Source organism: Salvia hispanica, chromosome 1 (assembly GCF_029641045.1).
Source record: "Salvia hispanica isolate PSC_SH4W2 chromosome 1, Shi_PSC_v1, whole genome shotgun sequence".
In the NCBI taxonomy this organism is placed as follows: Eukaryota; Viridiplantae; Streptophyta; class Magnoliopsida; order Lamiales; family Lamiaceae; genus Salvia; species Salvia hispanica.
The window spans coordinates 3,394,804-3,420,061 of record NC_142692.1 but is presented as its reverse complement, the minus strand read 5'-3'; the positions used below and the strand labels follow the sequence as shown (position 1 = coordinate 3,420,061).

General features: G+C 33.2%; 2 protein-coding genes and 1 pseudogene across 5 annotated transcripts; 2 read left to right on the top strand and 1 right to left on the bottom strand.

The window, feature by feature from the left end:
- Positions 1-3,188: 3,188 nt before the first annotated feature.
- LOC125224320 (monothiol glutaredoxin-S3 pseudogene) lies at positions 3,189-3,822 on the top strand (annotated as a pseudogene).
- Positions 3,823-6,624: 2,802 nt separating this feature from the next.
- On the top strand, positions 6,625-12,241 carry LOC125222686 (Galactose oxidase/kelch repeat superfamily protein). 4 transcript variants are annotated; one of them, XM_048125440.2, is made up of 18 exons: positions 6,625-6,773; positions 6,851-6,925; positions 7,433-7,511; positions 7,585-7,737; positions 7,845-7,922; positions 8,145-8,249; positions 8,325-8,391; positions 8,497-8,558; positions 9,101-9,240; positions 9,411-9,537; positions 9,661-9,775; positions 10,014-10,102; positions 10,493-10,576; positions 10,648-10,992; positions 11,229-11,304; positions 11,383-11,708; positions 11,809-11,868; positions 11,989-12,241. In XM_048125440.2, exons 2-18 carry the CDS (start codon positions 6,888-6,890, stop codon positions 12,067-12,069), a joined length of 2,025 nt encoding a protein of 674 aa, XP_047981397.2. In that variant the 5' UTR covers positions 6,625-6,773; positions 6,851-6,887; the 3' UTR covers positions 12,070-12,241. The 4 variants fall into 4 exon arrangements, with proteins under 4 accessions (XP_047981397.2, XP_047981393.2, XP_047981394.2 ...); XM_048125436.2 differs by having other exon boundaries at positions 6,626-6,773; positions 11,229-11,708; XM_048125437.2 differs by having other exon boundaries at positions 6,632-6,763; positions 11,229-11,708.
- Positions 12,242-12,268: 27 nt separating this feature from the next.
- Positions 12,269-17,626, bottom strand: LOC125222687 (anaphase-promoting complex subunit 7-like). The gene is made up of 18 exons (XM_048125442.2): positions 17,514-17,626; positions 17,319-17,387; positions 17,181-17,231; positions 16,493-16,639; positions 16,342-16,404; positions 16,092-16,207; positions 15,592-15,676; positions 14,903-14,962; positions 14,528-14,573; positions 14,217-14,290; positions 14,034-14,084; positions 13,760-13,960; positions 13,641-13,685; positions 13,434-13,527; positions 13,158-13,303; positions 12,717-12,946; positions 12,587-12,647; positions 12,269-12,504 (listed from the first exon to the last, which is right to left on the bottom strand). Exons 1-18 carry the CDS (start codon positions 17,580-17,582, stop codon positions 12,418-12,420), a joined length of 1,695 nt encoding a protein of 564 aa, XP_047981399.2. The 5' UTR covers positions 17,583-17,626; the 3' UTR covers positions 12,269-12,417.
- Between the last annotated feature and the right edge of the window lie 7,632 nt (positions 17,627-25,258).

Genomic DNA, 25,258 nt, shown 5'->3' with positions numbered 1-25,258 from the left:
ATACATATATATGATAGAAAATATGAAATATTTGTCTTTTTTCAACATTAATAATGGATATCAGGTTATGTTTTGCTCTAAAATTAAACATTAAAAAAAATCAACTAAGATGTGTTTATTGGATGTTTTAAAATATTTAACTTGATATCTCAAGTTATTGATCAGTACTATAGTTTATTAACATGAAATTTATTTTAAGTTTTATTATATTTTGAAGGAAAAAAAAGTAATAATAATAATAATAATAATAATAATAATAATAATTTTAAAGTAATAAATTGTATAATATGTGAAGAAAATGGATAAAAACATGATCAAACAAATAATAATATTTTGGTTAGTTACAGTATCACTGACAAATAACATACGTAGAAAAATAGGTTATTTTAATTTAAAAACAATAGTGAACCTAGCTTCTGCAATAATAATAAATTCATAAGCGTCTGACATAATCAGCAATTACATCAAATTCATTTCTAATTTTTCCAAGAAACAAGCAGGAGAAGACTATGTCACAATTAGTCATGAAAGTAAGTGTATCAGCATAAAAACGCTCCTCATTTTAATTTTGAAGTGTACAAATTAATGACACGAACTCCAGGTTTAATTCAAACTGATTCACTTAATTTTGATTTATTTTTTTCAATTGATATTTGATGAAAGGAATCTCTCCAACTATTATTGGATAAAACTATGAAAATTTGAAGATTTTATATGATTCTAAAACTTAGAATAAAAAAAATATCTTAAATTTAAAATTATTTCATAGAGAAAATTTTTGATAGAAGAAATTATTTTCAAGAGTTTTTAGACCGAATAGCCCTATGTGCTAGCTCGAAAACCGGGGGTAGGATTATGGTTGAAAATTTATGATCTGAAAAATTTATAACCCGATAGCCCGCACCCTAGGCCGGCAACCCGAGTGAATTGGCCCCAACCCGAATGAATTAGCCAAATTGACATCTCTAACAATGATGTTTTAAAAATCATTGTTTAAAATATGATTTTAGACTAATGGAATTAAGTTTTGGTGTTCATTCAGATACATTTTTTTGTTGTTGTTTATAATGTTATGAATACTCTGTATAATTACTCCTATTTTGTATTTTTATATTTATTTATTTTATATTCTTTATTTTAAAATATTTAGTTGTTAATATATTTTTATTATTTGAAAATCTTTTGTCCCGTGCATAGCGCGGGTGATAACACTAGTTTAGTTATAACCAACAGTGGTGGTGGACGCAGAAAATTGTTATAGTAGGGACTATATATTCTAACTTTTAGATGAAATAATAAATTCACTATATTTTGTTATTTTGGTAGGGGCTTTTGCACATCATTTTACACAAAATACTAACCTAATAAAAATATTTAGTTTGGGAACGGCTTAAGATAACCAAGTACAAAAGGCTATAAAGGAAAGCCAAGACGGCGAACAATAACTAAACTAAATTCCTAAATTGTGTCGGTCGATATATTTCGAGTGTTTGAATACTATCTATGTTGCACTTGCACCAGTCGACGACATACTTAATTTGAGGGTTTTAGTGGTTAGTATGGCAAATAAAAATGGTGAAAATGAAGGTGCTTGTGATGCTGAGAACCGCACTCGTCCACAGCATTGCTCTACACTATAACCAACTACAAAAGTTTGACATTCTCTCTCTTGTACATATATGTACATATATATGGCATCTGCTTCCACACACACTCACACATGTATTACTGTGTGTTCTATGTATGGAGAAGTTGTCTTGATAAGTAAGTAGAGAATTGTCTCTTGTCCTTTGGGGCATGTTAGGGACACTTACATATAATATATACCCTAAAAAATCGAGTTGCATTTAGATTCCTATGTTTTATATCTTGTTGTCCAATATGGAGTTTATGATAATTAGGAATATGAGTATATAATATATGAGATAATAGAAAATGAGACACGTTTAAAAATAAAAGAATCTCGTGTGGCGACCACGTACGTGGCATAAATAGTACTCTTTGTTCTTCATTTTGTTCGATTCTGACGTGTGACGTACTAAAAAACGTATTTTGAGTTGCGTATTTATGAACACGGCCATGTTGTGTAAATAGTAATTTGTTCTTCATTTTATTAGATTTTGATGTGTGATGTACTAAAAAGCATGTTTCGCGCGAGTTACTTATTTATGAACATTATTTCTTGGTTTCTAGAATTAAATATTACTATTAATGTTGCGTATATAAAACACACACTTTAAAATAGTGAGGAAGCAAATAAGTTGGGCGATGATAATTACAAGAGACAAGACAAAGAATCCGAACGTTATCATGCATCAATGAAGTTAGGATCTCAATAAATTGAACAACATTCCAACTTAGTTTTATTTCCACAAAATGAATTATATTCTATTCACATTTGTCTATATATGTGGAATATTTAATTTGTTTTGGAGTGACGAGAAAAAAAAAATAAAAGGAAGAGATCCCAATTGGATAAATGATAAATGCAACTTCGATTTCTTTCTCTAACTCAATAGATGCCTCCACGAAACATATATACACCACACAATTTTAATTTAATATTGGACCACCTAAAACTAATATATATACTCTCTATAAATATTTTCCTCAAAATTAACTATAGTTAATTTAAATAATTATATAATTATCACAAAGCTATACGTCAACTATTACAACAACATAATAAAGAAATGGAAAACGATTTGTCGAATACATTGCACTTATATTTCAAGATTGCAAAAATCAAATCATGTACGTTTAGAATAAACTAGATTTGATAGATTATTATACGAATGCGAAATATTCTTACATCTTCACATGCATGTGATAGAAATTTGCCACTTTATTTATTTAATGGGAATATCTTTTAGTAAATTGTGGCCATCATAAGACATACTCTCATATTCCTTAAATTAACATTTAATTTAATATAAATCATCGTGGCATAAGTCACCCGTACAAAGGACACCCTCTTTCGTATGCAAATATTCGTCACCGTTTGCTACTTTGATTTATTCGTTTTATTTATGAAATAGGACACATCAATCACTCTCATTCTAGAAAATAAAAAAAGATAATATCATCAAATACCCCATATCAAAAAAATCTTTAATTCCCTATATGGCTATATATATGCTCACATTCTCCACATATTGATCACATCAAAACAAAGTTTCCTACACATTACAAAGCATAGTCAAGAATACACATTTTTGAAGGTGACATTAATTTTATTCAAGATCAATGGAGAGATTGAACAAAATGGTGTCGGAGAAGCCAATTGTGATATTTAGCAAGTCGGAATGTTGCATTAGCCACACCATCAAGTCCCTCTTCTACGATTTTGGTGTTAACCCTATGATATACGAGCTTGATGAGATGGCGAGGGGCCAAGAGATAGCAAGCACTATCGCAGCTAGGGTGTAGCCAGACTGTGCCTGCAGTGTTCATTGGTGGTACATTTGTCGGTGGTGCCAACGAGATCATGAGCCTCCACCTCAATAGGTCCTTGAAGCCGATGCTCAAAAGGGCTGGCGCGTTGTGGGTGTAATTTATTAATTGATACTACCATGGTAGTATTAATTAATTTATGAAGCCTTTTGTCAATATTGAATTATGTTGCGTGACACTATGACTTGACCATGATAGTAGAGGTTATAGGGGAGTGAGGGTTTAATTATGTGCTTCGAGTTTTCCTAGTTATATATATATAGGAGTAGTAGTATAAAATAATGTGTATACTTCAACCTTTTTGTATTGAAGTTGCACTTTGATATGTAATGCAAGTAATTATGAAAATAGAGTTTGAATAATTGTTGATTTCTTTTTGCCATTTTCATGTGTACTCTTTATTCTTCGATCATTATGCATGGTTTGGTCAATCATATATAAGGTGGAACTTAATTAATATAATTATATGTAACGCAACTTATATAATGAGCATGGTTTTCATTAAGTTTACATTAACATTATTTATTTGTATAATATTTTTATTTTAATTCCAATACTCCTTCAAACATTATAGTTGATGTCATCAATCTTACATACTATTACATGGAAATCAATTCTTCTATAAATTTAGGTGTAGCAAAATTCAGCTACACCTACCTACACATGCATCTATAATTTTTTGTGGCGCATAAAATATTAAATGTAACAAATTTTGCAACATTTATTCACGTAGTTAAACTTTTAACTCATCGCTAAATATTTTTATTACAATAGGTTCATATAATCTCTCAGATGAACAAAATTTAATTAGAATACTTTTATTATTAATACAATTATTTTTTTCCAATAACTAATTATAAATAGTACACAGAAATAGCTGCGTATTCACATGTCATTAATTAGCTACTCTCTAAGATGTTACTGAATTTTGTGAAATAATTTTTATTTTTATGGGAGTAAAGACCAAATGTGGTCTCTAACATATGACCGTTTTATCAATTTGGTCTTTAACATTATCTTTTTGATTATTTGGTCCCTCACAAATAAACTCGGATCCGAATCGGTCCTCGCTTAACAGAACCGTCAAAAAATAGACGATGAGCACAATTTGACTATGTTAAATTACTAATGGTAATTAATTATACCTAATTATAATTCTTTTCCTATTAGCAAAATTGGAAAAAAGATATTATCAGTTGCAAGATGAAAATGAATAATTTGTAATTTAATAGGAATTAAGAATTATAATTAAGTATAATTAATTACCATTAGTAATTTAATATAGTCAAATTGCAATCACCATCTATGTTTTGACGGTTCTGTTAAGTGAGGACCGATTCGGATCCGAGTTTATTTAGTTTATTTGTGAGGGACCAAATAATCAAAAAGGACCAAATTGATAAAAAAGGTCATATGTTAGGGACCACATTTGGCCTTTACTCTTTCTATGACACTTACGACAACAACAAATTTCATAATTTTATTTGTACAAATCGTACAAAAACAGTTGGGCTTTTAAAGTGGGCTATTAATTTATTACATATGTCGTGTGGCCCGACAAATTAATGTTTGCAAAGCCCAAACTTTTCAAACGGTCGCTATCACAGAAATGGGCCCGATATCCGCAACTTGATTCTTGTCTTATTATTGGTGACACGTGGAATCTAGAGATAGATTTTCAGATTCCACTTTCCAAAAACGTTAAATTGGCCCGTCGCGGTCCAATCTCTCTCCGGTATCCGTCCCTGCTATTTCCTCCAATCATCCTTCACGGATGAGTCGATTCCAAAAACTCGTGTATACGTACCAGTTTTTTTAATTAAAATCAAGAAAATGAAAACATCGCCCAAGTTTGTTTAATTTCTATTCAATTTTATAATTTTAAAAACTAAGTGATGATGTTATAGTTTAAACAAATTTTTGATCACATGACCAAATAATCCAGCGTAAGAAAAAAATGAGTAAAGAAGGAGAGGATAGTTTTTTTTTGGTAAAAAATGATTCAATTACTTTGAAACGAAATAATAGGAATACTATTACATTTCAACTAACATGAGACGAATGAGTATCTCCTAGTTACTTACGCTTCAGTAATACTTCATCCGTTCCATAATAAAAGTCATATTTTATTATTTTGATCCGTCCTATAATAAGAGTCACACTTTACTTTTATCATAATAAATGATAAGTAGGTCTTACATTCAACTAACTCATTTCACTCTCATTCTATTATAAAATCAAAAAAAAAAGTGGAGCTCATATTCCATTATCTTTTCAACCCTCATTTATATATTTTTAAAACCCTTGCTCACACCAAGTGTGCGGATCTAGGGGGCAGGATCGCCCCCTTCGTGCGACTAATTTCCTCTTATCCGGACATAAAATTACCATGTCCGCCCCCTCTGCTTGCCCCGACGTCGCCCCGAAAATCGAAAAAAATTATAATTTTCGCCCTAAACCAACCTACTAATATATATTTCGCCCCGTCCGTTTATAAATCCTAAATCCGCCACTGCTTATATTGTAAAACGGGAGGAGTATTTGTTAGAAATGGAGTATATCAAAATTCAAATAAAAATACACTCATATTGCAAAATAAAAAATTTAAAAACAAAAAGCGAGATCATATATACTTCTTCCGTATCACGTAAAGTGATAATACATTTTTCTGTATGATAAAAGTGATAGGAGTAGAAATGTGACATTTTTTTTGAATAAATTAAAAAGGAAAGTGTAACATCTATTACGTGATTATTTGAACTTAATTTTCTGTTCCATTTAATTTATAACCAAGGAGGAGTTAAAAAAATGTGACTGAATGAATTATAGGAGATGAATTTGGATAAATTCCGTACAAAATAACATGGACAACAACTATCACGCTTTTTCCTATGAATTAAAAGAGACTGTTTTAGCTAAAATCCGCACAAAATAACATGGACAACAGCTATCACGCTTTTTCCCATTTTACTGATTTCACCTTTTCACCCCCAAAAAGTTGAACTTCGTAAAAGCAAGTAAAGTGAAAGATTCAGAAAATGCATCGAACTGTAGAGAAGGTAACCGCACGTGACCACTCCACACACCCGTCCGCACCCTCGGCGCACGTTATCCCTCACCCCTCGTCTTCATAAAAAAACAAGTCAACACCAGTACACTCGACAGCTCGCTAACGTACGCAGCTGGGTGTAATTACTGCAGCGCTGAGATAACCATTATCTATCTATACACACAACATACCCCCAAAAATCCCTGCGTTTCCACTGCATTTTGTCCCCTTCTCGCCCTAAGCTCAATTCGAGGTGTTTGCGTGAGTTTTTGTAAGTTTAATCGAGTATGGATACAGATTTTTAATCGCATTGAAGCTCATTGGATAATGCGGTTTGTTTTTGCGAAGGTCTGATCAGCAGCGGAGTTTTCAGATTTCGGGAAACATGTTTGGATTTTCGAGAAGACGAATGAAGCTTGGAAGGTGAGTGTTGTGCATTTACATTGTGGAGATTTTGTGAGTTTGGTGTGTGTGTGTGAAGAGCTGAGTTGGAAAGGTGGAAGCTTTTCAATGATTGTGTGTATTTTTGGAATTTTTTGAGTTAGGTTTTGGTATTGAAATTTTTTGTGATTAAGAAAATTGCTTGTAGGAATGTCAAATTTTGGAACAATGCTGGGTAATCTGAAGGTTTTAAGTCTGTTTTGTGATAGTGGGAGAAATAATTAGTTTTATGTGCTTGATGTGTTAGTGAAAGTTAAGTCTTTAGAAATTTATAATTGTGTGTTTTAAAAAGGTATACTACTTTTCAGCTGAATCACATTAATTTAAGGCCACTGTGTCTTTTTGAACTTTTTGTTTCTTTGCTTCTGACCTTATTTATTTAGGATGTGATGGCCTTTTTATGATTCTATAAAAATATCAGAAACAATTAGGTGAAATCCAAAGATGAGCTCTAACAAACTTAGTGTATTATTTTTGTGTTTTCATCAGATTAAAGGTTCAACTCTCCGACACTGCACAGGGGACGAGAAGTCCGATAAGGCCCACCAAGAGATTTAATAGTTCCAATGTGAGGATTTGATATATTCTGTTCACATTTTGTATCAGATTCACTGTTAATTTATGGTGGTTTATCATGATAGGGAGAAGGTGTTGCAGCTGCAAATAGTGAAGCTGATGATCTGAATTTCCATTCTTCATCTAATGGGACGGAGCTTAACAACTGCGCTTCAGGTGGCTCTGAGAATTGGATGGTTCTTTCCATCAGCGGAGAGAAGCCTACACCCCGGTTCAATGTGAAGTACTTTGATCCTTCACTTTGCAAGATAAATTCAATTGAAAGTTGTGGTTGGTTTCTTTCTTCAGATACAATGTTTGATAATTTTGAAAATACTGTCAATAGCATGCAGCTGCAGTCATAGGGAACAAGATGGTCGTGGTTGGCGGTGAATCTTCAAATGGGCTGCTAGAAGATGTCCAGGTATCTCGATGAGAACATCTTTCTTACAAAAGTACATATAGTTTTCAGTTAACATTTTAATTAAATAGAACAGCTTATTTATTATATCTGATCATGATTACGAGGTTGAACAAAAGCATAATCACATATTGCCTAATATGTTGGTTGATAACTCTATAGATCCGCAGCATAATTCTGCATTATGAAGTCGAAGTATCTTTAATTCTTTTCTATTTTTGTCAGGTACTCAGTTTTGACAGATTTTCGTGGACTCCTGTTTCGTCAAAGCTTTACCTTTCTCCTACTAGCCTTCCTCTAAAAATTCCAGCATGCAAAGGCCACGCATTGGTACAACAACTTTCCTAACAACTCTTCACGGCATTGTTATTTTGTTCGTAATTACTGAAGTTTGTCAATTTCTAGGTTCCTTGGGGCAAGAAAGTGCTTCTTATTGGAGGGAAAACCGAATCAGTGAGCGACAGAGTGTCAGGTTATCCTCTTTCTGATCTGCTATAGTTGGAAACTTAGAACTGTCTTAGCGGATCTCTCAATTCAAGACTTTATCCATCATCCTCATATATTTAATCTCAAGCAGTATGGGCGTTTGACATGGAAGCAGAATGTTGGTCACTTATCGAAGCAAAGGGAGACATTCCGGTAATTTCCTTCCACAATAGATTTAACAGAAATAAACACCTACCACTATTTCTTGAGGCATGATGCTATTCTTTCCTCTACATCAGTGTATCTGAGAGTAGTGTGAACCAAAAACTTGGTTCTCCATCTTTTACATCTTGGTTCCATGCAGAAGTCTCATTTGAATGCTTCCTGAAATGAATGGAGGGAGTTGCATAGTGCATCATATTAGTTCATTGGACAATGTAGTAATATATACGATCTATTACATTGCACCTTTTGCCTCAAATTTTCTTAATATATTGAGGATCTGTTGTGTTTGGTCATTATAGGTTTATTCACCATGTCATTTTATTGTTATCTCATTTTGGTTTTATAAGAAAATATGCATAAAAAGCATTTGTAAACTGAGAATGTTGTCAATACGTGCATTTTGTTTCTCTTCTCATAACATATGTTATTCTAAATTTGCATTTCCTTACCCCTTCTTCATTGAGAGCTAAGAAACAACCTGTTTGTTAGTGACATTTATTAGTACTAACTCAAGTTGACACAAATTGCAGACTGCACGTAGTGGCCATACAGTTGTCAGGGCAAACTCCGTTCTAATTCTATTTGGAGGCGAGGATACAAAAAGGAGGAAGCTCAACGATCTTCATATGTTTGATCTAAAATCTCTAACATGGCTTCCTCTTCATTGCACGTAAGTTGTTCATGAATGGCTGTGTATATACTCTCTGCAGTTGAAATACAAATTGTTAACTAATGAGAAGTCTCTAATATCTCTGATGGCTTTTTGTCTTTTGTGATTCCAATATGCTTAGAAGATTCATTCCTTCATTCAGATATATCAGTAGGGTATTTCATGTGCAGGGGCCCAAGACCATGCTCAAGATCAAATCATATTGCTGCTCTTTATAATGACAAAATACTCTTTGTTTTTGGTGGGGCATCAAAATCTAGAACCTTGAATGACTTGTACTCTCTTGACTTTGAGGCGGTCAGTAAACACTCTCTTCATATGACATATCAGAGTTTGCTCTGCATTCTCAGCTTACTATAACCAGAATACCGACACTGGCAGTCTGCAACTTCTTACTTGTGCATAAATGTTTTCCTTCAGATGGTATGGACAAGAATCAAAGTGCACGGATTTCACCCATCGCCTAGAGCTGGTTGTAGTGGAGCGCTCTGTGGAACAAAATGGTACATCACGGGTGGTGGTAGCAAGAAAAAAAGTATGTGTCTATTTAGTAACTCATTCCTTGTTCTCGAGTTCTAATCCTGCTGCCATCATAAAGTTCTCTTGATGTTGTATACTACTATAGTACTTTCTTTGTAAGCTAAAGACCAATTTGAGAACTTTTCGTTAGTCAGTCTTAAGCAAGTTGTTCTAATTAACTCACTTTCAGTAAGCCGTAAGAGTTTTGCAGCCTGTGAATTCTCCTAACTCCCCTTATACAAATCTCCATACAGGGCCTGCAGAGACCTTGATATTTGATGTTTTGAAGTATACTTGGTCAGTTGCTGTTGCATCGCTTCCATCTTCTATCACTACGAACAAGGTTTGTCTTGATATTTCTGTTATGGTCCCTTAAGTGCTACTGTGAATATGTCCATATTTAACATTGCCGTTCACTGTTTATGGCACGTTATTGTCCTTTTCACTTTGATAGATATTTAGAGGAGTCCAATCAATGTGAGGTCATATAGGTACTCCTATTTCATATTTCTTAATGCAAAATTAACAGACCCACGTTGCAGCATCTTAGACGGTCAGTTAGGGGCTGTGGCATAAGTTGTTTGAATAAATTAGGATAAAATCTCCTTGAGGTCTTGAACTATGCTGCTGGTTAAATTCTTATGTTTTTGGTTCTCATATTGTATGCATTTAAGTTTTTGTTCAGTAATTATCAGAAAGGGAAAACAAACTCCTATTCTTCTTTGGAATGCAGGGTTTTAGTCTCGTTCTTGTGCAGCATAAGGAACGAGATTTCCTTGTTGCATTTGGTGGTACAAAGAAAGATCCATCAAACCAGGTGCAACTTTGCTCATTTATATTGCCCCGGTTACCTTTTGTAGGTTTTAATTCCTCCCACTTTGGTGATAGGTTGAGGTACTTATCATGGAAAAGGTTGAATCATCAATGATCCGAAGATCGACTTTGAGTAAAGTTGCTGGAACCTTGTTGTCGGAGAACAACAACAATAATAACTCAACATTGTCAGCTCAACCAGGCAATGCTTCTATTAGTACCAATTTTGATACTGTCTTGAAACTTAATTTGGCATCAGCTATCGAACAACATGGATCTGGTCGGAAATCCCTATCAGAATCCTTACTTGTCGACCCAAACTCTGCCACTGGAAACGTCTCTCTTCGCAAACAATTTTATAACGAGGAGACTGCGGAGGTGACCACAACAAAGAGCTTAGAAGACAAAAATTCATTTCGGGTAAGCTACATATGGTCTCCATCACTGCAATATCACAATTTTGTGACCAAAAATAGTTACAAGTAGGTTCATGCTTGTTAATCCTCAGTATATGTCGAAAACTAGTCGTGTTTTATCTTATATCCAAAGTACTAATAGTATAAGTTATTACACACTAAAACAAGGATATGTAAGAAATGTCACGAGATGACATTTAGTCGAGCAGAAAATTAACCAAAAGCACGGTACAACTGCAGATGATGGAACAAGCCACAAAACCATATGACTCGGGTGCTGGAAATGCAGAAGAAGCATCTCCCATTGCTGAATCTGGTAAACTGAGTTTTGATAAACAAGGAAGGGGAAGTTTAGGATTAGAAGGCGAAGAACTCTTATGCCATGAAACAACAGATTCATCAGGTGTTTGCCAGACGCACGAGGCTAAACTAGCCAGCCTTTTAAGAAAGAACAGCATTCTTGAAGGACAATTGGCAGCTGCAATAGCAGCTCGCGAAGCAGCTGAGAAGAACTCATCGTCTGCCAACAAAAGTCGACAGGAGATGGAGAAAAGATTGGGAGACGCAATGAAGGAAATGGAGTTGCTTAAAGAGAAGCTAACCAGTATTGAGTTGGCACAGGAGGAGGCTAACAGCCTCTCTAACATCGTCCACTCTGACAACGTGAGGCTAGAGCATGATGTGGCTTTCCTCAAGGCTGTCTTGGATGATACACAAAAGGTCTGCAGTCTGTGCTTACACTTACAAAGATCAAATCTACCTATTCATATTCCGAATTCAGATCATAAACATGTCTTTTGTCCAACGCTACGTGTTGCAGGAACTACATTCAACTAGAGGGGTCCTTGCTGGGGAGCGTGCAAGAGCATTCCAGCTACAGGTATATTCCCAGATCATAAATCATGAAATACAATCACTCTTACTTTTTCTTGCAATCAATCATATTTTTTCATAAAGTTGCCTTTTTTAATTGACTTTGAATTATATCAACAATTTTCAGGTCGAAGTATTCCATCTGAAACAGAGGTTACAGTCACTCGAGACTCGAGCACCAACACCTAGGAAACCTTATCAGATGTAGTATGTATGTAGGTTTTAAGGTTTAGGATATAAGTATCTATTTCTCCTACATTTATGCTTGTAATATCTGTTTATTTTGGTACATGGGTCAGATTTGTCACACATTGTAGTGTGTGTTTTCAACGATGTATATATTATTCTGCCCAGCCTAAGAATTTTCTAGATTTTTGACAGTTTGAATGTGGAATTCTACAACTGAATAATAAAACTTATATCAAGATATTGCTATTACTAATGATAATATTACATTTCGTGACATCGATGTTACATGATATTTCTAGTCATGATGAAACTTTTATATGCCACAACAAATTTGATCAATAGGATGAAGTTAGTAACATAATTTGAATCATAATGGCTCGCCCTCTTCTTGATCTTCATCGACATCATCAACCTCATTATCTTCGTCTTCTTCAGGTGCATCAGGATCAACTCCCTAAAAACCAAGATTCGATTAGAATGAATCGTTAAAGCATATATGCTCGAGCTCTATAGGGGAACAGGCATAAAATGCAGACCTTCATTTGCTTCTCCAAGCGGTCTAGTCCTTTTTTGGCAGCTTCATTGTGGGGATTTATTCTGAAATAAATCCAAATTCAGCAGATTGTAATGCACAATGCCGGAAGTACACAGAGAAGAGAGATTTACCTCAACGCTGCTTGATAATGTGAAAGGGCATCTAAAAGCATATTTGTTGCTGCAAAGACTTGAGCGAGCTTGACGTGCAAACAATCATCGGCCCAATCTTTCAAATAACGCTGCAAGAGGGAGACTGCATCTCCATTTCGACCTTCCATGACGTGGAGTTCAGCCAAAGCCAACGCAGCTCCAAGAAAACCCGGTTCAAGTCTTAGGGCTGATTCGTAGAACTTCTTTGCCTGGAAAAATATGCAAAAAAATGTGCCTAATTAATCCTAGTTACAATAAGGGTACCAACTTGGGTATGCTAAGATTCAGAATTAGAGACAAGATCGTTGATGAATCCATCATGTTTAAACTCATTTATGATGTGTATGCACTAAATAAAATACATAAATACATGGAATGTGTGCCGTGTGAGAGGGGGGGGGGGGGGACATAGGCATATACCTTTTCTCTCCCGGCGACGTGACTAGCATGTACATCCCCAACTAGTTTCAGAGCCTTTCCGGATTGAGGTATCGCCTTCATTGCCTCTCTTGCTGTAAATAGAGCTTCTTTCACTTTTGAAACAGCGAGATATGAACGAACTAAACCTGCAATATAACTCTAAGACTTCCATTATATGCCCTCTTGTTACATGAATTTGATCAACTGAAAAGATATTCAGACTTATCAACTCGGCAAAATCAGAATGTGATACATCAGTCAATTGTTTTAACGTACCTTGATATGAGCGCAGATCAGGCCTTAGTTCTTGAGCTCCCCTAAAAGCGATGACAGCTGCTTCTGGGCGATTCAGTGACAACAAAAGGTTTCCCTGGAGAATCTCAAATTGGTTGGCATACAAATGCTAAAAACTTATAAAAAATCTAAGAAATATGGAGATGAAACTGTGCATTTTCAATTCTTACTCAAAATAGATCGTCATACCTTCATTATGTAACCAGCTACGTGCCTTTCATCAACGCGGATGCTCTGTTTATGGTAAATAGATAATGATCATAAAGTACTTGTAGCAATCTAAACAGCTCAAAGAAAAGAAACTTAACCTTCTCAGCATACGTTAAAGCTCCTCTCTCATCTTTCTTTTCCCACAGAACAGCTAAGGCCACTAAAACTTCAGATTTTGCTGGATCGATGTTCAAGAGATCATGAACTAACTTAGTTAACTTAGAATTATCGGACTTGAGCTTCAGAAGCATAGCATACTCATCCATATATGTCATAACATATGGATCAATTGACATGACCTGCATAAGCCATTTGCTAATTTTACTGTGTTTATCATAGATTTTATTGCATGAATATAAGTAAACTACTCACGGTTTCAAAATCCAGGATGGCTTCATCATTTTTTCCTATGACAGCTTTAACCTTCGGAAAAGCAATTAACAGAAGTGTCAAAAAATAATAATTGCAGAGTCACAGAAACGTGCTCTAAAGCTACTACAAAGACCAGCATGCAGCTGAGAACATTTTTAAACTGTTAGGCCTCATCCCACAGACCTTGGCCATTTCGAGTAATATGTGGACATTGTTAGGAAATCGTTGTAGCAGTTCCGAGAATAGATCAAGCCCACCTGACAACCAAGGAAAAGCAAATAAGAAAAAAAGGGTAAGTTGTTTGTCCAATCAAGAATTCATGTTGATAAATTAGATAACTAGATTGTATAATGAACTCGCTGCAGAATGTCCCAATGAGGTGCCAATCCGGCCTTCCCAGGAAAGGGCTGCCTCATATTACAAATTAGAATATCATTGTGGCATGCATGGGCATACTATTATGAACATAAGAAAATATACAGCCATAAGCAGACCTTTGTAATCATTTGAAGCAATACAACATTGGGCTTCAACGTAGCGCTGCACCAAAAGTAGGGGAAATGCTATTACAGTGCACAAAAGAACTCAGCGATTTGAAGTTCAATAGAAGGCAAACAAGAGAATGGTAGAAGGAATTTTTTGCTAAAATACATGGTTTAGAACAAACCGTTCCCAAAAGAAAGCAAAAGGCGTCTAGAAAGGTCGATGTTTGTCATAGGAAAGGGGATGATAAATTCATACGATGAGAACTTTCATAATACTATCATGGAAGCAAAAACTTTATATCTATATAGAATAAGATCAAGAGATTATAATATACTACAGTACATCCCAAAGTTGTAAATAACTCTACTGTATAAATAACTTACTGGCAGCCAGCGACTTGAATCAAAATGATCAGAAGGAGGTCTTCCACTTCTATTCGGTGTCTGGGATGTCAGAAATAAGATGGTAGGTAAACATTTAGGATTTTTGCTTTAACAAGAAATACTTAACGCAGCATGAAAAGATTAGTGGGTCTAAAGCTTCTACGAATATAAGGAAAATATGTTGCATAGTTATGTAAATTTACTACTTACCTCAACACACATTATTGTACAAAATGAAGAGGATGAGAGAATAGTTATGAGACATATATTTCTGAAAATTCTGATACATGTAGCTTGAAAGAGGCAAGTACATGGATTTCAGAAATTAATGAGTCAAATTCATGCTTGACAAGAACGGAGTCATGACAGATGGACCTTATAAGGGCAAACCACAAGTGGTTAACTATGAAGGATACTATACCCATATTTCTTTGAAGATAACAAAAAGTAGTGAGAAGGTCAGGTGTCATAAAAGGAAAACTAACATTACTATCAGAAGAAAAAGACTACTGCTTGACCTAAATCTAAGCTGGGTAGCCTCAGATCACATATTTAACTTGCATGACTAGAAAGTTGTGTACCAGATGTCTAGTAAGCATCAACATATCCATTAAACTGGGAAGTACAGAATCACAGAAATAGGAAACAATAATAAAAAAGAAATGAGATATATAGACTACGAAACAAACCTGAGGAAACAATGAAATAATATCCTTTGCGGAAACACCTAATTCGACCAAAGCTATGATGGCCTCAAATACGTAAGGACAATTCCTGTCAACATCCATGACATAATATATTGGCAGTGTTAATCAAATTCTCTCCAGTAATGTCATTTAAAAAATGTAACGACAGGCAAACTAGATTTTCTTCATATCACAAAGGGAGAGAGACGTGATTATTAGCATCACATTGTCCAGAAATGACAAAATGCAAGTTGAGCCTTTATCATAAAATGTCAAGTGTGACATAAAAAACAATTATGCACTTGGAGTCTTGGACCATAAAAACTTAAACTAGAAGCATCAATTCTCAAAGGCTTTCAGAAAAGAAATATGTTGGGTGAGTAATTGTCTTCCAAGAAGGTTAAACATCTCCACTCCAAACATTTTGCCAGCAACTTAGCACTATATGAAGTAAGCCAAGAAGCTTGCAGGTTGTATAAAACTGTTATACCAAGGTAACAAACCTCAAACACTCTTTAAAACATCCAACTGCAGCTCGATTATGCCTAGAATTCCGATAAAGCTTTGCCATCATAAGATTCATCTCCAGATTTCTTGACTTGCTTGGGATTCCTTCCATCTGTTCATTCATTTAAATTTTGTCAATTTATCTTTAATGCTATAGTTTTAAGGCACCATCTATACAAGAAAGTACCTAGAACTGGTCCAAGTATAAGCAATTTAAAACATATCTAACTTGTAGCAACTACAAACCTCAGCAATAGCAGCTCTGTTTTCACCGAGTGAGCTATGGCATGTGGCAACCTTGAATTTCACCTGCATTTAAAATAACAAAATTGATGCAGATGGTCAATTTGATTTTGGCAATCTAAAAATATCCAGAAGAATTTACGAACTGAATCACCTCATTTTCGTTTATTGGTGAAGTGTTACATGAATTTGGAGAAGAAGATCTATTAGATGCTGATAATGTGCTCCGAGGCGTTGGAGTTGAATTTGCACTCTGCTTTGGTAGTATTTTGTGGTACTGCAAGGCTTGCTTATATACTTGCTGTTGAAAGATGCAAAAAACTTAGATGGAAATGCACCAACAGAGAATAAATAATAAACCTAATCATGGGTCACATTGTCTAGCATATGTTAAGTAAAAAGAAGCAGCCCTCTACAGAAAACAGAAGCAGAATACTCCTACAAGTTTTTGGCATTGCATTAAGTGGACATGCAAGATACTTGGTTTCCAAAAGACGATATACTTAGAGCATATTTTCGGAGGGTAAAGAGTCCACACTGACATCAACTTAGAAGAATCTAAAGACTACAATTGGACTTGAAAGCTATGAAGCAAAGTGAGGAATCTATCATCACCCTATTGTTATCCAAAATGCTTAGTCGGGCTTGTAAGATAAACAGCCAATGTGAGCATGTATTCATACTGTATCAACAACAACGGGTTGTCATTTATACGTCGCTATAAAAGAGTCATCTAAAATGAAATTAAATGATTTTCCATTTACAGATTTTGGAAATTTCACAAATATACAGAACACAAATCAATCAAGATAACAGCAAGCTCAACATAAGCATGATCTTACAATTGCCCTTCGATACTCCTTATCTCGAAAGAGCGAATCACCAAACAGAACCTGCCACCACACAGCCATTACCAAAACAAATTCACTGCAGTTCAAAAACAATAAACCCAAAACCAATAAATAACAAATGCAAAGTACCAAGCTTTCAGCTTTCAGATGAGGGCCCGTCTCAGGATTTATCGACGTCGAAGATACAGCAAAACAGCCCTAGTTCAAGCAAACAGCAAATATCAAATTCCCGTAAAAAAGGCTGATTAGTAAATAAAAGGTATATTCAGTAAGAACGCGAGCTCCAATTTTTATGGGATTGATTCGAGATAACGCGAATTGTACCAGAATTTGAGCGGAAGAGAAGAGGCCATGATCGAGAAGAGTGTTCAATTGGTCTTTTGGAACATCCATCGAGCAGTTGGAGTGCTTCGTGTGTTGTGTGTGACGAAATTGCTCGTTACATTTGAAATCGGTGTTAATAATGTATTTGCGATTAGGTCCATAAACGTTTCTCAATCTTTACCATGACCCCACATCTTTTGTAATTTGACTTTAGTGGGTTGAGTTGTAATAAATGTAATTTGGGAGGTCCAATTATACAATTTAGAATTACTACTGATAATAATTCAAATATTTTTAGTGAAAAATGAAATTCACTTTATTATAGAGATATAGAATGACAATTTTTCAATGGTCCAAAAAGAAAATAATAATAATTCAAATATTTTTAGTGAAAAATGAAATTCACTTTATTATAGAGATATAGAATGACAATTTTTCAATGGTCCAAAAAGAAAATAATATTATTGGCAGTGAAAATATGTACTACATCTAATATTTGAGGGATAATTGGTATAATTATTGGCTATGATTACTTGTATAAAAGGACTACGACTTAGTATTTTATACTCTCTCTTGTTCTATTGTATTTTTTTTATCAAAAGCTTGGCATGTGATAATATATTTTGACCCGCTTTCATAATGTTAAAAATTACTCCTAGATTGTATTTCATGAATAATCATCTCACCTACACTTATATGATTAAATATTTAAATTTAATCTTAGATGAATACTATTGCAGTAATCTACTCCCTCTGTCTCATGTTACTTGCACTTTAACTTTTCGGCACGTCACAAACTCCTTACACTATTTATAGTTTAAGTTAGAATTAATGCATTTATTTAATATGTTAGTTTAAGTTAAGATGTCCTTTATTAAGTAACTAGTGTTAACCCACATGCGATGCACGACGGAATATATTTTCATCATACGATTTTAAAATACTTATTAATTAATTAAAATAAAAAATAATATAACTATATAAGATTAAAAATAGAAAATTATACTATAAATAACAAATCAATAAATATACTCTAGTATTTAAAATGGAACCAAGACCAACACAATTATTTGGACACGAAGAAGAGAATATCAAGTGTTGATACTTTTGAAAAATATGTTTAAAACAATCGTTCATATTTCTCTACTGAAAAATGTAAATCACAATATATACACGCGGTACTCTAACTATTGTAAGAAATATTGGGATACAATTCTCGAGTCAAGAATGTTATGATTCTTCCTCTCTAAGAACTGTAAGAAATATTGGGATAAAATTCTCGAACCATATATACACGCGGTACTCTAACTATTACAATCAAAAGAAAAAAAGACAACAATACATGAAATGGAAATTACAATAAAAATTATAAAATAAACTGAACTATAAGCCTAGTTGAGAAAACCCTTCTTTCAGCAAGACAAAGTACATTACGCTTAGTGCTCTCGAATTGACGTATTATCTCCAAAGATGAAATCCTCCTAACGTACATAACATCTCAAACCTGCTAGGCACCGATGATTTGATGGAGCTCCAAAAATTGAGTAAAACAATGTTCCTAAAATGTACAATAAAATATTGGTGGAGAATACTTTAGTTGGTTTGATTCCTCCACAACTCTATGCCTTTTATAGGCACAAAATTAGTCCATGAGAGATCATGAAATTAAAACAATATAATTATATATTTAAGACAATAGAAGTTACAAAATTTGACTTTTCTTATTCATTTTTGTTGTTAATAGCCATGTATTAAAAGTATAATACGTTTCTTATTATGAATACCCGATATTTCTTAGTGTTTAATTGCATAACATTAGTTCATAGACATGATTCAAACTAATTAATTGGATGGTGGTGGTAAATTGCACTAATTCTTTAATCCTAATTAATATTGAATTGGTAATGGTAATAAATATGATATTGATAATGGTAATGGCAATTAATATTGAAATAGTAATAAATATACATGATAATGTATTAAAATGTATGTGGCGGTTACAATTTTATTGGTAGAATATAAAAAAAACTTCCACTACATTATTTAGTCTAAATTTATTTTAAAAAACGTGAGCTCCAATTCCAATATTATCAAATTGATCCCATAACTTATAAATATATTAGAATGAGGACAAAACTTATAAATATTTCAAAAGAACGTCAAAACTCGGCTTTTATATATGTATAGATGTCTCATTACACTTAAAATTCTAATTTAATTACACTAAAAAATCAATCTCAAATTTACGGCCTAAAATGAAAAGTGCGAGTAACATGGGACGGATGGAGTATTTATCTAACAAACTGAACACCACCTTAATATAAGAAATTCAAGGAAAATGAAATAAGAATATCGAAGTATATCATTTGGTGGACCTATATATTCCATACAGTCTAGGTGTAAATAAAGTGAAGGTTTGCTTGTAAGTTGTAACGGCATTATGGTCCAAAATAATCCAACTTTTCTGATTTAAACAGATAATTATTAATTATATGGAAAAAAAAGTTTATACTATAAATTAGTGAGATAATTATTTATTATTAGTAGTAATTATTTTATGATAGTTGTGACATTCAATATTCAATGGAAAAAGGTGTTTAAGTTTTGATTGCCTATCTCCTTCAAAATTGGCCCAACGAATAAAAATATCAGCCCAGCCCATACAAAATAATCAGCCATGAAGCTTAATAACAAATGTGAAAATGACTAAATCCAACCATGGTTGGATTTATAACCAAGAATAATCACCTGTATCGTCTTATAATATAATATTGTTATAATAATATCCTCATAAATTATTGACACATTATTCAAATCTAGTAACAAAAATTAGTCTCATTCTTAGCTTCTTTATTGTATGTTTTATTTTCTATTAACAAAATTTCAATCACTCATTTTTTCTATCTATCTTATGAGTATATTTTTATCAATTTTATATTCGAACATGTGTCGGCTATTATTAAAAGTATTGATAGTAGAGATGGAATGAGTGTCAGCTATTATCAAAAGTCTTGATAGTAGAGATGGAATGAGTATTGTTTAGATGATGAAGTATAGTCTAGTTGCTAAAATATATTACTCCGTATTTCCCACTAATATATAAAGAGTAGTGATAAAATGCAAACTTATATATTGTACAAAACTCAAAACTCCTCAACACAGCTTCAACACAGTTTCAATACAATATAAATACAGTGTAAAATTCAAGATTTTAATGTCAACATAGTATCAACAAAATATCAACACAGAATCAATCATTGACTACCGTTGAAATTCTGTTGAAATTTTCCTGTTGATGTTTTTTTGTGATCTGTTGACATTTTTCAATGGTCCAGATCATAGTTTTGAGTTTGTACAATATTTAGAGTTTTCATTTGATCACATCCCGAGTCAAATATTCCTCCCATTTTAAGTGGAATAGAAACAAGATATTTTAATTTGGAAAACATAGCAGTTAGAATAAGACATCCAAAAAAATTCGTGTCAACTATAAGTAATACTCTACAAAGTACTACTATTCGTCGTTCTATAGTAGTGGAATCATTTTGCTATTTTGGTACATTTCATAATAATGGAGTCATTTTTTTTAATAAAAGTCAACACATTTTTTCTAACTTACTTTACTCTCTCTTATTTTATTTTCTCTTTATCTCTCTATCTTTTTCATTTCTTACTTCATTCTTCCATTACTTAACTCACTTTAACACAATTTTTCTAAATCTCCGTCTCGATAAGAAATGTCTTTGCTACAATAGCATGGAGGGAGTATGCAATTTAAACATAAGTGGTCAAACTTTATCCAACCGTTCAAATCATTAACTAAATCGAAAATATTAATAGAATCAATCAAATTAACCAAACGTAACATCACTTGATATATTACTGTCTACTTATAATCTATTGGATTCATAAATGATGATTGCTATAGAGTTTAGGTAGGGAGAAAATCTATGAGTTACATATCCTAAGATTCACTTTTACTGTTTCTAGTAATCTTTCCACCCTTCTCCGTACACCAAAATCGATGTTACTATTTATATCAGTGAAAAACTCGGTCGACGTGGCAGGCGGAGAGGCTCTGGCTGGTTGACACGTAGCTACACAGGATTGCAATGGAACAGTGCTTACGTGTCAACTCAACTGGCTGTCTGAATATAACGGGATGACGTGTCGTTGCGGCGTTGGTCACATAATCCCGCTTCCTAGGAATAGGCAGCGTGTGATTTGTGTGAAATCTTCTGCTTTTCATTTGTTTCATTTTCATTTTCCATTTTCTATATTTATATTTTTAAATTTGGATTTGTTATATTTCATTTCAAGTTGGTAAAAAAGTTTTATGTCAACATAAGTAAATTAATTACTCGAATAGTGCAAGGCTAAAAATTAAATTAAATTGAGAATGTAATCAAGTTGATGATTATAATCATTATCATGAAAACACTTTAATCTCACTTCATTGCTGCTCAAACAGGCCAATAATTTCATAAATGTTCAACATATTGCCTACTATATTCACAGTTAGGGGCCGTTTGGCAGTTATGTTACACCTAGATAGTAGGACTTATTCGGGTTTAAACTGTGTGTTTGATAACTATGTTACAATCTGCATGACCCGTGTTTTGTATCCGGCCCGGACGAAGCCCACTTAAAAGCCTATGTTTCAAGCAACAATGTAACTACCAATTTCTAAATTACATCACTCTTTGCACATAATTACAATTTCTTATGGGATTGTATAATTAATTACAACATTCTTATTCGCACTACGAAGGGTAAGTAGCCCCTTCCAAAATAAAATAATTTTTTGTATTCAAAATAAAACAAAAATAAATTGCCGGTTTCAAAGATCGAATTGGACCTAAAAATAGTGCTTCTTTCATCTTAAATATCATCAACGTCCTTTTGGTTTTGGAGAAAATCAACGAGCTTTTATATTAATATCAGTGACGATGATTTCATAATTCAACTGATATAAAAGAAGATTTAGAGAGAGCAAAAAAACGTTAAACAAAGATGTTCCATTTTAATAGTTTATTCATTTTGAATTCAAATGTATTAGGAGCTAAGTAACATATTTGTAACTTTAATGGAATATCTATAAAATTATAAATACTATAGTATGTACTAATATATTCCATGTGTGTGTGTGACAAGCTTCTGCGCACACGAGATAATCTCACATAGTTTTTTTTTAAAAAATTATGAAAGTTCTTTAAAAATTCATATGCATAGCGAAAATATAATCCTCTTAAAAATTTTATTTTGATTGTTTAATAGCGATGGTTGCACTCATCATCCTACAAACACAATTTGTAAAACCAATTACTTATAATTAGAATTACTATATTCGCTTTTCAGTCGAAAATTTTAAAAACAATTTTCAACAACAAAGACATGAAAGAAAGAAGAAAAAGAAAAAAAAATGAAATTGTTGATTCAAAAATTTGGTCAAAGTCCAGGTCATAATCTTTATCCCTAAATTCTGGATGGCCTTAAATATATATTAATATTAGTTGTCCATGTTTTTGGAGATTGTGCAAAAAAACCAAGGAAAAAACAGGCAGCCCCCCACTCCATTTATATATCAAGATAAATATTTATTTAAGATAAATACTTATTTAATTCACATTTATATGTTAGTCACAGTTGTCCTAATGGGATTACTACTACTAATAAGTTTGTGCTAGTGTTATGAGAGACTAGTTTCTGTACATGTTTTTGACATTTAATATCTATATTCTATCCAATTCGATCATTTTCACTGTTGAATCTTTGTAGTATAAAAACATCTTATTTAAATAAAATTAAAAGTTAATGATTATAGTCTATAAAGTGCAAAATGAAATTGAGTAGTGGATGAGTCAAGGGGGTCATATATCTTCTCCGTGGCAAACTGAAAAGTGAAAAGGATAGAGGAAAAGATTAGGGAAAGTAACTATTTTAATAAAAATATATTGCTACTAAATTAATATGTTCGTGTGAGATGAGTCCAGATATGATGAAAACCAATGTTCAAACGATACACATTTAATTACAAATGATGTCGGAAGTATTAATTTAGGTCCAAACCTTGACCTGCATCACAATGCAACGATCTCACATTGTCTCATACCTCAATATTGATTAACTTTCTCGTTGGCAATTGAAATTAAAAATATAACATATAACGGTCCCACATCAGTGTCAAGAGAAAACTGAAACTAGTATATAAGTCTCATGGACCCTTCCTCCTATCACCAATTGGTTTTAGGATGGAACCCATGGATTTCTATCATGCTATCATAGCGGGTCCCTGACTGTGGGTCAAATTTAACTGACCCAGCAGTATATCTGGACTTAAAAATTTGGGCCAAGTGGTCCAACCGATCGGAAACAATTGGGCCGATTGTCCAATCGATTAGATAAAGTCCAACCCCTCCAAGATTCACCTTGAAAGGTTTGAGGGAGGGTGTTGGCAATTGAAATTAAAAATATAACATATAATTGTCACACATCAGTAAACTAGTATATAAGTCTCATGGGCCCCTCCTCCTATCACCAATTGACTTTAGGATGGAACCCATGAATTTCTATCATTTCTCAAACATACCCCCTTTAATAATGGTTAAATATTCGTGTAATTGCATATATTCGATCCATATTATTTACAATTTTCTATTTTATGACATCAATACATGTATATAGATACTCATTTTGTCCTCTGTTTGTAGTCCATTTTGACTCGATGTTGGTTATAAAAATTGTTTGACTTTGTAAAAAAAATGAGTCGAAATAGTTAGTGAAATGTGGATCACACTTCATATCATAGATATACCGAAATAGCAAAATGAGACATTATTTTACAGACAAATGGAGTATATTTTATGTGATACGGAGTACTACATAATAGTCAAGTAAATAAGATAATGAGTAACAACATAACAAACACTTTGTAAAATAGAAACAATAACAAAAGCAACGCTTATCCAAAATCAACAACAAACTAACGCAACAAAACAAACCTAAAAGAGCACCCGACGTTATGTGTGAGTATTGATTTAGTGATAATGTGATTCATTCTGAAACCAAGATCTCGAGTTTGAGTACACTGTAACACAACTTTTAAGTTTACGTTCATTACAAATAATAATAATAAAATAAAAAAAAAAGCACCCCACGTAAACTTTAATCAAATCAGCTGAAAATAGGCCTTTGAAAGAGAAGTGGGTGGCATACTAGCTAGCATGGAATTTTGAAATGACAAATTAAGACAAAAAGGGGTTGACCCAGTTGATGATAACTTATGGTTTAATGTTGTTTCCAATGTCAATTTTTGGCATGTGATATGCTTAATCAACAAATCATTAAAAAAATCAGCTAAAAGCTTCACCTATTAATCTTATAACTAATAATTAAAACATTTGTTTTTAACTAAGTGGCCCACTAACTATCATAATTATAATTGTTGTTATTTATTTAGTCCATTCTTCTTAATTCATGATTATTTTTTCCTAAGCCTTTTGACTGCATAAGCCTTTTTCAAGTCTCCTTTAACTAGACAAGGCACCGCTCCATGACTCACCAATTTGCTTTTTATAATTATTTATTTACTTCTTGGCCGATTTTATGATAATGCTAATTTACGAATGCTCAACGTATTCATGATTTATTTACTATTTTTTTGACATTTTGTAATGACACATAATTTGGGTTTTGAACTTCTATTCTCCTTCACTTGTCTTGATATTTGCTAGACCAGAGTTTTA